At 46.0% G+C, this 14,890-nt stretch overlaps 1 protein-coding gene across 4 annotated transcripts in view; it reads right to left on the reverse strand.

The window, feature by feature from the left end:
• The window catches only part of SRGAP2 (SLIT-ROBO Rho GTPase activating protein 2), a 98,991-nt gene that overhangs the window by 54,793 nt on the left and 29,308 nt on the right, over positions 1 to 14,890 (reverse strand). For all 4 annotated transcript variants that reach the window (XM_033080036.2, XM_033080034.2, XM_033080035.2 and 1 more), the window contains exons 3-4: positions 12,963 to 13,155; positions 3,677 to 3,839 (exon numbers count right to left, since the gene is read on the reverse strand). In XM_033080036.2, the coding sequence (XP_032935927.1) occupies positions 3,677 to 3,839; positions 12,963 to 13,155 (356 nt within the window). The remainder of the gene's footprint in view (positions 1 to 3,676; positions 3,840 to 12,962; positions 13,156 to 14,890) is intronic.

Consider the following 14,890-nt stretch of genomic DNA (forward strand, 5'->3'; position numbering starts at 1 on the left):
ATTTTTTGGAGGAAAATATATATATAAATTTAAAAACAGAGAGGGTGATGGTATGGGGGAAAAAATCAAAGCAGGAATCAGCTCAAATAGAATATTTTGGGGTGGAAATACATATATAAATATAAAAACAGAGGGTGATGGGATAGAGGGAGAAGGGGAATCCAAGCAGAAATCAGCTCAAATAGAAGAATATTTTGGGGGGGAAATACATATATAAATATAAAAACATACCTAGATACAGAAATGTAGAAATAAATAAATAAAGGGGCTGTGCTGGAGGAGGACAAGCAGGGGAAATCAAAGAGAAAGGAGCAGAGATCAAAGCAGGATAGGAAGAGAGGACCAGAACAGGGCTGGGAACTCCAACCCTGCAGCCCCAAATCATTAACTCTGCCCAAAAAGAAATCATCACCTCCTCCCCAAGGTGGAACAATCTGTTACCAGGACAGCTCCCCCCTCACTCACTGTTTATTCGCTGGAAATGTGGTTATTTCACCATTTATCTCCCAGAGAATTGCACTGACACCATCCCTGGGGGCAGACAAATCCCACACTGCCACTGCCAGCTCCAGGATTCATCTTCATCCAGCTCCTGAAGTGATTCCTCAGGAGAAACCAGGACAAGGGTATGGAAAAGGGAGGCCCAAGGAAAAGATTTCCACATTTCAGGGTGTTATTTGTAAGCTAAATGTTTCCCAAATTTAACCTGGCAGATTCCTCATCAACACCTACAGAAATCAGCCTGGCTCTGCCAGCAATTCCTCCCTGTTTTGAACCCAGGAAAAGTAAAAAAGGTGGAAAAGATCCCATTTGCCAAAAGTTCAGAAATCCCCTGACATCTCCTGTGCTGCTTTGGGGATGTTTTATAAAAGTGCCACTCAGGGGGATTTATAAATGGGAGAAATTTTTAAAATCCAGGGACTGCAAAGCTGATTTTCAATATTTTAATCACACACCCCCTGTGTTTTCCAGGACCTTTTGTACCAACCCCAGCTGCTTCTTGCAGCTCTGCAGGGGAAGAGGCTCAAGAGAAAAAAGCACAAGGAGCTCCACAGCAGCCAAACTTCTCTGTTTATCAGCTGCCACCAGATAACAGAGGATGCAATTTTTGGTTTTGAGCAGGCAGCACAAGTGGAGCTGTAATCAAACACCTGATTTGGCTTCCAGCCCAACAAGGAGCTGGGATTTAACAACAATTGCCTTTTGTTTGCACAAATTAATGTGGAGTTTGCCCTTGGCCTGGGAGAAACAACCCAGGGATGGCATTTTGCTGTTGATTGGTCATTTATTTGTTTTTATTAAAGCACAAAGATGGGTTTGCCCTGTTTTAGAAGGGGCTGAAGATAAAGTTGCCCTTTCCAGCCAAACTGGGATAATATCAATTTCCAAGCAATGCTTTGCCAAGGCTTTTTCCAGGGCTCCAGCACAGCCCTTGTTGAAATTCAGCAGGGAGATTACTCCTCCTTTGGAGGGATTAGAGGAATTGAAGAGTAACTGCCATTCAATAATCCCATGTAAGTATCTAATCAACCATAATGTAATTACCAGAAAGTTTTAAAAGGTCAAAAAGGCCTCAGTGTGATGTTATTTGGAAAGGAGAAGATTCCTCCTCTGCTCAGGCAATGACTTTAAAAATAAAAAAGAAGTGTAAGAGAAACAGAATGTGAAAGTGGAATACATTTTTTGTCATCTGTTAAAAACTCAAGAAATAGGCAGGAGAGAGGGAACAGCACAGATTTTGTTCTCCCAGAGAAATCACAGTCAGAAAACCCTGCTAGAGCAGGGCACAGGTACCACACATCCAGGTGCATCTTGAAATAAAACTTCACAATATCAAGCACTGCTCATTTTCTAAACAAACTGCTTTTTGTAGATTGGTTTTTTTTTTACACTTAAAGTAACAGAAAATAAGAAATATCTGAACAATCCCTCCTTTCTCCAGGCCTTGCAAGAGCAGGAATAACTCAGGACAGGTTGTAGGGGGTGGGAGAAATAAATGGCTTTTCAAAGTGAAGATTTGCAGCAATTCCAGCAGCAGATGTTGCAGCCATTGGCAAATCCCTGCAGGGACCAGGCATCACCCTGAGCACTTCCAAAGCCTCCAGATCACGTTTCTTTAACTGCAAGAACAGATTCCTAATAGGAAAACCCTCCCACACTGTCCCACCTTCCTTCCCAGGTGGAAATCAAGGGGACAAGGCAAACAAAAGAGACCTCAGCTGTGTTTTCTCCCTTTCCCACATAAGGACAATATGTCCTTTTATTATCTAGCATAGCAGGAATTCTCCCTAATTTTTCTTTGAACAGCAATTTCTCCATGGCAGATAAAATTCTGTCTTTAAAGGGTTGTTCTTGACTAATATTCAGAGTTAAAATGGAAGGTTGCTGCTCATTTAATTAAATTTTCAACATCCATCCAAAACTGGCTAAAAGGAGAAAAATACAGATCAACAAATCTCAACCAGCCACACTGGGGAAAACGCCTGCAAAAAATCAAAGGCAAGCCAAGCCCAAAGAGGAAAAAAATCCCCCAATAAATGGATCCAGCAGAAATACAGCAATTTCATAATTATAAGCAGCACATTACAATGCAGGGTGTGATCAAAGGTGTCTGTTCTACCAGCATCTGCTGAGGGTGGGGCAGTGATCCTGATCTCTGTGGGAGATATTCTGCTAATGGGCATCCATGGAAACCAGCTGGGGCAGTGTTCTTTATCTCCATGGGATATCTCCTGTTCATGGCCATGGTTTATAAACCAGCTGGGGCAGTGTTCTTTATCTCCATGGGATATCTCCTGTTCATGGCCATGGTTTATAAACCAGCTGGGGCAGTGTTCTTTATCTCATGGGATATCTCCTGTTCATGGCCATGGTTTATAAACCAGCTGGGGCAGTGTTCTTTATCTCATGGGATATCTCCTGTTCATGGCCATGGTTTATAAACCAGCTGGGGCAGTGTTCTTTATCTTTTCACAGCCCATCCTTCCTCCAGCCAGTCATTTTCTGCTCATGGCCATTGAGTCCCACTGTGGGACTGATAAAATTACTGCATCCCATTGGGAGTTGCTCCAGCCAGGGGGAAGAGCCCAGCATTTCTTACCAAGATAAAAACTGAAATTCTGAGACACTGAGTTGCCCTTTTTTCCCCTGGACTCCAGAGGGAAACCACATTTCTTCACATCACCACTGGACCCCTGGAGGGAAACTGCACCTTGTACAGGAGCACTGCTCCAGCTGAGCCACATCTGTCACTGCAGGAGGATGCAGCCACCATGGGATGGGACTGCTGCCAACACCCTGCCTGACGGGTGTCAGGCTGTACTCTGACTGTGTCAGGGTTTGGGGTTTGTTCTTTGTAGTGCTGTATTTCTATTTTAATTTCCCTAGTAAAGAACTGTTATTCCTAATTCCCATATCTTTGCCTGAGAGCCCCTTGATTTCAAAATTATAATAATTTGGAGGGAGGGGGTTTACATTCTCCATTTCAAAGAGAGGCTCCTGCCTTTCTCAGCACACACCTGTCCTCCAAACTAAAACAGCAACTTTTCATTCTCTGTCCATATATAAGCGGCACTTTGGGTTCAGACCAAAATTTTATCAAAATGGTGCAGCTTATAATGGTGAAATTACTGCAAACTGTGTTTTAGGAGAAGTGAAGCTCTGTGCTCTCAGTTACCTTCTTGAACAGGCGTCCTGAGTCCTCGCTGACCTGGACAAAGCGTGGGATGATGTTGTTGAGATAAATGTCACTGAGGGTGGTGTGGTCCCTGCTCTCCCTCTTCACCTGGTTCAGCAGCAGATTCCAGCAGTTCACAGGTGACAGCACATTCTGATCCTTCCTGCAGGGACACAAAACAGGAACAGCTGGGCAGGATTGTCCCACCGTGCTGGATTTGTGGTTGGGATGCTGAGAACACAGAAAATAAACCCTCAGTTCCATTTCCCTCTGTTCCCCAACAAACAGATCCTGCAAATGCAAGCTGCAGCGTGCCAAGTGCAGGATTTCATTTTTCCCTTTGAATCCAGGATTTTGTGCCTAAATCTGAGCCTGAGGGAGGGAGGGTGATGGCTCCAGTGTCTGACAGAAGCTTTCACAGTCCTGTCTCAAGCATTTGGGTTTGAACCACAAAAAAAAAAAAGATTTCAAGCAGCCAGTGAGCCAAAAATCACCTGCATAGGAAACAAAATGTTGTGACTCCTGTGCAAAGCCCATTATGGGAAGGATTCTCTGTCTGTCCCCAGCCACAGACAGCAGCACTCCCAAAAGCAGCTTTATTTTCTCATCTCTGAACTTTCCCCACCTTCCTGCAGCTGAAGCACCCAGCCAAGGGCAGCAGGGGAGAGGAACCTTGGTTTATTTGGGTCAGCATTTCATGTGCTGGAAGGAAGAAGTTTCTCAGGGCAGCATTTCACCCCAGATGGAAGCTGGGCTCTCCCAGGTGGAGCTTTAAGGACAGCATTTATTCCTCTGCAGCTCTGTTTGCCATCCATTTACAGCACAATAATATTTATCTAGAAAAGATAAATCTTTCTGATAGCTGAAAAAGAAATTTGGCTCTGGTGCAAAGCCTGAGCTCTCCCTGATTACTGCACAAGGCTCTATCAGATTTCTTTCCTCCTAAAAGAAATGCAGTTTAATTTCCAGTGAAAAGGGAATATTCTGAAGTTGAAAGGACAGCAATCTCTGCTGCAAGAAACACTGAGAAAATGGGAAAACTGAGCCAGGGCAAGTTTCATTACCCTCCTCATGACACCAGCAGTTGGATTTGTGCTGCAATGTGGATAATTTTAGATAAAGAATTTCAGAACAGCTGACCTTGATTTTTTTTCTTTTCTTAAAAAAAAAAATAAAATAAAATGGGAAGCTCAGGCCTGGCTGCAGCTTGTGATCAGGACTGTTTCACCCACTGACTGCCCTCTAAAACTGGCAGAGCTACAAGTGAAAACTACCCAGCTACAATGACGAGTTTGGGAATGAAACACAGCAACAAAAATCAAAATCCTCTGACCAAAAATCCTGCCTCAAATCCCCTGAGAGCTCCATTCCTGCTCCATCACCACCAGGAGCAGCCTGGAGGAGAGCTGGGAGAGGAAAAAAGGGAGAGGAAAAAAGGGAGAGGAAAAAAGGGAGAGGAAAAAAGGGAGAGGAAAAAAGGGAGAGGAAAAAAGGGAGAGGAAAAAAGGGAGAGGAAAAAAGGGAGAGGAAAAAAGGGAGAGGAAAAAAGGGAGAGGAAAAAAGGGAGAGGAAAAAAGGGAGAGGAAAAAAGGGAGAGGAAAAAAGGGAGAGGAAAAAAGGGAGAGGAAAAAAGGGAGAGGAAAAAAGGGAGAGGAAAAAAGGGAGAGGAAAAAAGGGAGAGGAAAAAAGGGAGAGGAAAAAAGGGAGAGGAAAAAAGGGAGAGGAAAAAAGGGAGAGGAAAAAAGGGAGAGGAAAAAAGGGAGAGGAAAAAAGGGAGAGGAAAAAAGGGAGAGGAAAAAAGGGAGAGGAAAAAAGGGAGAGGAAAAAAGGGAGAGGAAAAAAGGGAGAGGAAAAAAGGGAGAGGAAAAAAGGGAGAGGAAAAAAGGGAGAGGAAAAAAGGGAGAGGAAAAAAGGGAGAGGAAAAAAGGGAGAGGAAAAAAGGGAGAGGAAAAAAGGGAGAGGAAAAAAGGGAGAGGAAAAAAGGGAGAGGAAAAAAGGGAGAGGAAAAAAGGGAGAGGAAAAAAGGGAGAGGAAAAAAGGGAGAGGAAAAAAGGGAGAGGAAAAAAGGGAGAGGAAAAAAGGGAGAGGAAAAAAGGGAGAGGAAAAAAGGGAGAGGAAAAAAAGGGAGAGGAAAAAAAGGGAGAGGAAAAAAAGGGAGAGGAAAAAAAGGGAGAGGAAAAAAAGGGAGAGGAAAAAAGGGAGAGGAGAAAAGGGAAGAGAAAGGGAAATCTCAGCAGGGATTGGTACAACCACCCCAATCTCCATCCCCACACTGCTCCCCTTCACCCTGCAGAGAAAAAAACTGAAGAGATCAACCCAAAAACTTCAGGATGTGGACATGACCTGTCCCAGAGTGCTGGTGCCTTCACACTGACAAGAACTTTTTGGCTCAAACTTCCCCTGTGAGCAGCAGGAGGAGGAGGAAGATGCCAAGATCAGATTTATTTCCAGCACTGCTTCTCCTGGTGTAAAGATGGTGTGGTGATAGTGAGTGGGGAGGTTTATTTAGGTTAGCCTGGATTCCAGCAGATCACAGCAAGGCCTGGCAGCAGGAAGAGGAAGCTGTGCACAGATTTTTTTAGGGAACCACAAAATGAAGCCCTGTGGTTGCTCGGGTGTTATCTCGATCGGGTCCTGCACAGCTTCCACTTCAAAGGGTCTCAAAAAGATCAGAAGGGAAGATTGAGTCTTGAGTATCTTAATTAAATTACTCATTCATACAAGGGACTTGCAGACAATCCAAGATTGATCTGCTCCAAGGCAAGCAGGGGAGAGCGACACTGAGTTGGGCATTGCAAGGAAAGAGGAGAAAAGTCACCTTACAAAATAGAGTCAAATTAAAAAATAATAACAAAATAAATAATAATCCATTTAAAAATGAAAGCCATATCCACAAACCAGGAATAGGAGCCCTGTGTTTCCATAAGGAGCACAAGATGAAGGAATGAATCAGATGAGAATGAAAATATTACTGATGAGAATGAAAATATTACTGATGAGAAAGTCCCAATGTCCAGCCTGGCCTTGGGCACTGCCAGGGCAGCCCCAGCTCCTCTGGGCACCTGTGCCAGCCCTGCCCATCCTCATAGGGAGAATTCCTTCCCAGAATCTCCCCTAAACCCCCCTCTCAGTGTGAACCCATCACTCCTGTCCTGTCCTGATGAAGGGTCCTTTTCCAAGGGACATCCCACAGAAAACTTCCCTGGCCATCCCTGCTGAGAATCAGGTGTTTAAAACAACACCTCAACTCTCCTGTTCCACCTCCTGATCCCCCCAAAATATTCAGGTTTTCCCTAGAGCCAAGAGGCTTTTCCAAAGCTGGTGCATCCAGGACAGCCAACTCTGAAACTCTGTGAGATTTAATTGTTCCTCTGAATGTTCCTGCAACACCCTCTGAATTTTGTGCTGTGGCAAGAGAGGCCACAATCACAGCAATGTGTGAGACATCCCTGAGATGATGGGAAAGACACAAAAACCCTCCCTGAGGTTCTACATCCATTTCTGCTGGTCAAGCATCCCTGGCTCTCAGCAGTCACAGAGGTCACTGAATCAATGAATGTTTCATGCTTACAAAAACCTTCCAAAAGGGGTTACTTGACAGGCTCAGAATAAAATGTGCAGGACTCTGTTGCAGCAAAAAGAACCACAAAAATAGCCTATGACAATGTTTATTATTATTATTATTAATAATAATAAGTGAAGCCCAAGTGACCCAAATGCTTTTGTCAATTCCTCCCTCACAACCTGCACCATCCCTGCTTTACAGAAATCACTTTAATTTTAGGAAAATTAAAGCTGAACTTCTCTGCAGGCTGCTCATTCACACCCACGCTGGATTTTCCCTGACACAGCTCAGTGTTAACTGTAAATTTTGGGAATTACAAGCATGGACATCCACGCTGCTCCCTGCCCTTCTCTTCCAAAAGATTCCAGTTATGAACATCTGTTGTTTACAAGTGCTCAGCCTGAAGGTTGCCAGACTTATTCTGCATCTTCTACTTCAAGGCAAAGGCTGCCAAAAAGCCATCTGAATTTCATGCTGGGATATCCTGGACATTCAGCTCTCCAGCTGACAATTGCTACTCAGGATCCTGCTTCCAAAGATTATCTTGATTTAAAATACGGCCTTAAAATAGCGTTGTCTTTTCTTTTTTTTTTTTCCCTTTTTTCTTTTTCCATTTTCTCCCTCAAAAGCAATCAGTCAAGATTTGCCATGGTTTTCATATTGGTGATTGATGATTTGAATAGGCAAATGCCTCCAGGACAAAAATTGCATTAAAGAGGAGAACTGAAGGCTGGGGTTGGAGGTCCCAGGGTCTGATGCAGGGGAACAGAGCATTTTTTGGGGGCTGGAAGTCACCCCCAGCCCTGCAGCCTGCAGGAATCCCCAGACCCAAGAGCCACCTGAGAGATGGATGCTCTGATTTACACCTCAGGTACCAAACCTGGGACTAACAACCTCCTGCACCAACCACAAGACCTGGGCTTTGGAAGGGTATTTACCAACAGATGCTGAGGAATATATAGAATATATACACCAAATATTGTGTGTGACTATTCCCTTTAATAGCCTTGTTGGAAAAAAAAAACATTTTTAGAAGAGAAGAGGCACAGTGAGGTCTAACAGCCATGGTAGAGCAGTTAGAAGCAAGTAAAACCTGGGCTGTATCCAACTGCCATCAACTCCTGTGTCACCCTGGCTAAATCAATCTGTTCCCCTTCCTCAGAGGCATCAGATGAGGTAACACACACCTACCCCTGTAAATCATTCTAAGATGCTCCAGTGAAGCTTCAAACTGAGCAGTGCAGGGACCCTTTGAGCCCAGACCCACCTCCGGCTCAAAACACATGAGGAAAATTGTCCTGCAAGGAAAAGGTGAGAGAACTGGGCTTGGAAAAGGTGAGAGAAATGGGTTTGGAAAAGGTGAGAGAACTGGGTTTGGAACAGGTGAGAGAAATGGGTTTGGAAAAGGTGAGAGAAATGGGTTTGGAAAAGGTGAGAGAAATGGGTTTGGAACAGGGGAAAGAACTGGGTTTGGAAAAGGTGAGAGAACTGGGTTTGGAAAAGGTGAGAGAACTGGGTTTGGAAAAGGTGAGAGAAATGGGTTTGGAACAGGGGAAAGAACTGGGATTGGACAGGATCAGAGAACTGGATTTGTACAGGATCAGAGAATTGGGTTTAGACAGGATCACAGAACTGAATTTGGTACAGAAACACAGAACTGGGTTTGAACAGGATCACAGAACTGAATTTGGTACAGGAGCACAGAACTGGATTTGTACAGGAGCACAGAACTGAATTTGGTACAGGATCACAGAACTGGATTTGTACAGGAGCACAGAACTGGGTTGGTACAGAATCACAGAACTGGGTTTGGTACAGAATCACAGAACTGGGTTGGTACAGGATCACAGAACTGGGTTTGGTACAGGATCACAGAACTGGGTTTGAACAGAATCACAGAACTGGGTTTGGTACAGGATCACAGAACTGGATTTGTACAGGATGGAGCAGAGAAGCTTTGCTGTGACCTGTCTGTGCCCTTGCAGTGCCTGAAGGAGCTGGTGAAAGATGGAGAGAGATGATTCACAAGGGGCTGGAGGGACAGGACCAGAGGAATCACTTCAAACTGACAGAGGGCAGGTTTAGAAGGGATATTGGGAATAAATTCCTTCCTATAAGGAACTGGCACAGGTTTCCCAGAGAAGCTGTGGCTGCCCCATCCCTGGAAGTGTTTGGGTGGGTTTGCAGCAAGCTGGGACAGTGGAAGGTGTCCCAGATGAGCTTTAAGGTCCCTTCCCACTCAAACCACCCTGTGATTCAGTGCAAACCTGATCAACTCTGAGACAGCCACATCTAAGGAAAACAAACCTCACCAGGCTTGGGGAAGCCTGCACCTCCCACACTGCCCTTCCCAGCGTGGAGGAACCCACAGACTCCAATTCCAGGGGTCAGCCTGAAGCCTCCTGGCCTGGAGAGCATTCCCTTGGACAGCCAGAGTGGGAGCAAACCCCAATTGCACAGGAGCTGCAGAGCAGGAAAGCAGATGCAAATTACAGGGTGGCTGCTGAGAGATTTCCTCCCAGCCCCTGTGTCAGGAGATCTGAACACGGGATGTGCCACGGGGAGCAGGCAATAACACGGTGCCTTCTGCCATAATTACCAGCTTCTGGGGAGAGCAGCCCATTATGGGGTATTTATAGGGTCAGAGGCAGGCAATTAGAGAGCAGGCTCCTCTGCCAGACGTGTAATCCCCAGGAGCAGGGAGCTGATGGCTGCCTTTGATCAAACAGGGGGCTCCCAATGGGATCCCAGCTCCAGCATCTCCACCAGAGATGCCAGCCACGATAGTCCCTGTGATTCACACTCAGCAGCACTGGGGACAGCTGGTTCCAATGGGAATTGCTGGATGCCTGTGGAATTCTGGCACACAAATGACCAAACAAGTGCTGCTGCATGGCCAGCCTGACCTGTGCCACTGCTGAAACACTGCCCACACGCCCAGCAGCTCAGACTTTGTGTTGTTTTTCTCTTATTCCAACTCTTGACCAAATTAATTTGTGGATTTAGACCTTGCAGGGATGCCACATTCCAAGAGCAAGGCGTTTTTCTGGCAGGAGCAATCTGCTGCTAAAGAAAGAGAAATCAGGAGCCTGAGCAGCACCAGTCCTCTCCCTGCAAATCCAGCAGGATTCTGCTCAAACCTCCACATTAAAAATTCATTCTAACTCCCCAAGCAGAAGGTAAGTTCTGTGCAACTTCCTCAAGCTGTTTCTGATGGCTTGTTTCATATCATGGAATGTGAAGAAAAATCACCTCAATTTTCACCAGAAATAACAAAACCAGTTGAAAACACCGCAGAGGAAAATTGTCATTCAAGACAACATCTCTTTAGTGCCATCTTAAAGGCACCTGCAGGATGTGCACAGTTTGTAGCTGCAACACTCTAAAGGAAAAAAAAAAAACCCTTCAGACTGTGACAAGCCCATGGATATTCAGAGTAACTCTTCCAACAGCTCTGGAGCCAGGCTTTCCTGAGAGCACAGCACAACGTGTGCTCTGAGCGAGAACTGAAGGCAATGACATCAAAGCTGTGCAGGCAGGAAACTCCAATGGTGCCTCCTTAATGGCTCCCACAAAGAGAGCTGCTGGAAACGGGAAGCACAGTGTCCCCACATCCCTGCAAACACAGCAACAGCACGGCACAAACACAGGGAGAACGCCCCGAGCCACCAGAAGTGACGCCGCGCTCGGGGCGGGGGCAGCCCCAGATGGATCCTCTCAGCCCAAAACGGCCAAAACACAAATGATTCAGGTCCCCAGGCTGCTGCTGCTCTGTGTTTTCCCCAGCTGCTGCCCTGACAACACAGCCCAACAAGGCTGAGCTCTGCCCAGATGGGAATCAGTGCTGGGCTCTGCCCTGCAGCCCCTTCCTCACCCCCAAACCCCTCCTGCAGCCCCTTCTGCTGGGAAAAGCACCCCGGGAGCATCAGGAGGATGGGAATCCATGAAATCAAGCTCCATCTGCATCAGCCAGCCCAACTCAGAGAGCTGGGCAAGAACCAACATCCAGCACAAGCCCAGCAGCACGGCCAGACCCACCTGGAAATGATGTTTGAAGCAGCAGAGTAAAGAGATTGTCAGTAAGGACATTTCAGATTGTGAGTAAGGACATTTCAGATTGTCTGTAAGGACAGGCTCAGATTGTGGCTCAGATTGTCAGTAAGGACAGGCTCAGATTATCTGTAAGGACATTTCAGATTGTCTGTAAGGACAGGCTCAGATTGTGAGTAAGGACAGGCTCAGATTGTGAGTAAGGACAGGCTCAGATTGTCTGTAAGGACAGGCTCAGATTGTCTGTAAGGACAGGCTCAGATTGTCTGTAAGGACAGGCTCAGATTGCCTGTAAGGACAGGCTCAGATTGTCAGCGAGGACAGGCTCAGATTGTCAGCGAGGACAGGCTCAGATTGTCAGCGAGGACAGGCTCAGATTGTAAGGACAGGCTCAGATTGTCTGTAAGGACAGGCTCAGATTGTCTGTAAGGACAGGCTCAAATTGTGGCTCAGATTGCCTGTAAGGACAGGCTCAGATTGTCTGTAAGGACAGGCTCAGACTGTCTGTAAGGACAGGCTCAGATTGTCTGTAAGGACAGGCTCAGATTGTGGCTCAGATTGTCTGTAAGGACAGGCTCAGATTGTCTGTAAGGACAGGCTCAGATTGTCTGTAAGGACAGGCTCAGATTGTCTGTAAGGACAGGCTCAGACTGTCAGTAAGGACAGGCTCAGACTGTCAGTAAGGACAGGCTCAGACTGTCAGTAAGGACAGGCTCAGACTGCCTGTAAGGACAGGCTCAGATTGTCTGTAAGGACAGGCTCAGATTGTCTGTAAGGACAGGCTCAGATTGTCTGTAAGGACAGGCTCAGATTGTCTGTAAGGACAGGCTCAAACTGTCTGTAAGGACAGGCTCAGATTGTCTGTAAGGACAGGCTCAGATTGTCAGTAAGGACAGGCTCAGACTGTCTGTAAGGACAGGCTCAGATTGTCAGTTAAGGACAGGCTCAGATTGTCAGTTAAGGACAGGCTCAGATTGTCAGTAAGGACAGGCTCAGATTGTCTGTAAGGACATTTCAGACTGTCTGTAAGGACAGGCTCAGATTGTCTGTAAGGACATTTCAGACTGTCTGTAAGGACATGCTCAGATTGTCTGTAAGGACATGCTCAGATTGCCTGTAAGGACATTTCAGACTTTAATTGAGTCCCAGCAGCTCGGTGCCCAGGGATTCCCCCACCCACAGAGGCACAGCTCTCTCTGGAAGTGCTGCTGGCCTCATTTCCCTGCTGTTTGAAGTGATAGTAGCAGAGCTGCAACACAACTCCCACTCAGAGCGTGTGTGGGATCCCAAAAACGCAGAACTGACAGCAGGGAACAGATTGGGAACAGCTTCCCTTCAGAAAAGCAAAGCCACTGACACTGAAGGAAATCCTGGCTTTGTCCACACAGCTTTGCCCACCTCTCCCAACAAAATTATTTCTTCTGCACATTGCAGTTCTTACATCCCATTCCCTCTCAGCCTACCAGGAATTCCTGAGATGAATGAGCACCCAGAATCAGGGAATGGCTTCTGTGGCCAACACAAACCTGGGGAAGGTTTGGCTCTGCAGTTCAGAGCAGTCCTGGTGCCTACATTCACTCTAACAACGCTCTTTTCCATTCCTGTCCTTGCAATCAAATCTACAGCAGGGGGCGGAAAAAAAAGGGCAGAAACAAAAGGCAAATACTCTACTTGAATTGCTGGTCTTTGGTGCTCCTAGTTTTAGCCAGGAATCTCTCAGCCAACTTCTCCAAATTCCTGGAGTAATCCATCTCAATCTCTGCCTTCTTGCGGAAGAAATCCTGCAAGTCCTGCAGCAACTGGACCCGAAGCTCACACTGCTGGTCAAGGCATTTCAGCTGCTCTACCAACTGGGCACGGATCTCTGCAACAAATAAAAGCACTGCAGATTAAACACAATCACACAGAACACCAAAACATGGTTCAAAAATATGTCGGTGCCACCCTGGTGGTGATTAACTCTATCTGCAGGCACAAAAGGAGTGGGGTTGCATCTTGGACGCTCCAGCTGCAGGAAATCCATCCCAAACCCTGCAGCAAAGCTTTGCTGCTGAAAAGTGCATCAGTTACAAGTGTCAAGTGCACTTTTGGCACGGGGGAATGAGTGGTCACTGCCTAAAAATGTACTGAATCTCAGTCTGGAAAAAGGACTGAGTGCTGCAATCCCCCACGTCAGCTCAGCAAATCACTCCAGGGAATTTCTATCAAATTCCTCTGCACACTACTCCTGATGCAGAAACAAGACATTGCACATTCTGGGGCACTCCCCAAAGGCACCAAGTTCAGATTATTCAGTTTGTTCCTGAGTCTCCAGCTGTGCAGCTCATTATAAACCAAGCCATGAAAGAGATGAAGAGACCCCTCTGGAGAGCCAACACCAGAGCACTTCCCATTAGGGAATCATCTCCAGGAAGGTTCCTTTTCCTCTTAAAATATCTGCAAGTAACACATCTCCACCTAAGGACCCCATAAAGCACACAGATATAGGTGTTAATATTATAATTAATTATTTATATATATTATAATTATTATTATTATGAATGTCTCTATGTTAACACAACATTTTACAGTTTTCAAGCATTTTACAAACATGAAAGCTTCTCCCATCAGCTCCTTGCTCTCCTTACCCCACTGATCCTGGATTTGAGGGACAGAACAGTAAAATTACTCACAGTCAAACAGGGCAAGAAAACACAGCAGAAGTGTGTCAGTCCCAGCCTAAAAATGCAGAAATATTCAGTGATGCAGCCAGCAAAGGCTATTTGGCTTTTACACAGGCAATAAACTCAACATGAAATCAATAAAATTTGCCCTTTCATCTAAAGGTCTTGGAGCAGTGAAACTGCAGAGATTTGCCACGGCCTGACTGCGGGTGCTGCTCCCTCCAAAGGTTTGTTCCAGGCTGAACCCAAATTTACAAATTTCAGGTTTCACAGCTTTCCTCACACCTCCACACTGTGACTGCAGGCACCCACAGCTCCAGCACCACGAGGGAAGGAGGGGAGGGAGCAATTCCCAAATCCAGGTTTTTTACAACTCAACGATTTCACCGCCGATTCCTGAAATACGGAAAATCACGGAGAGCAGCTCGGCTTGTCCCTCTGCCCAGGGGGAAAAAAAAAAAACCACACAAAAAACATCTGGAGCTTCATGGTTTCACTGCTGCCATGCACTCCCAGGATCAGTTGCCTCGGATCGTGCTCACATCTGCGGGAACAGTTTTAGGGAATCCAGGATTCCCTGTGAACAAAACCCCGCATCTTTATTTCAGGGACTCCAAAACCCAAACCACATGTAGGAAAACACGGCTCCCAGGCAGGCTTGCCAAAAAGAAAAAAAATAAAAAATAAAAATAAAAAAAAGCTGCACCAATGTGGGGTTTTCAAGCTTGAAGATGACCTTGATTAGAACTGAATTTGGTTGTTTCAAACTTCTCAGCCTGTGGTACCCAGGGGCTTTTGCTGCCAGCAAGGTTGTTGAAAAGGAGGAATCAACACTGTGATGTGGGAGCAAAGCTGGTCAGGTTTATTTTTTTCCCCAGGAGAGAATCTTAAAAACCAAAAAACCTGTATTTCTTCATCAGCTAAGGGAAATACACC

Source organism: Catharus ustulatus, chromosome 25, assembly GCF_009819885.2.
Source record: "Catharus ustulatus isolate bCatUst1 chromosome 25, bCatUst1.pri.v2, whole genome shotgun sequence".
Taxonomy (NCBI): Eukaryota; Metazoa; Chordata; class Aves; order Passeriformes; family Turdidae; genus Catharus; species Catharus ustulatus.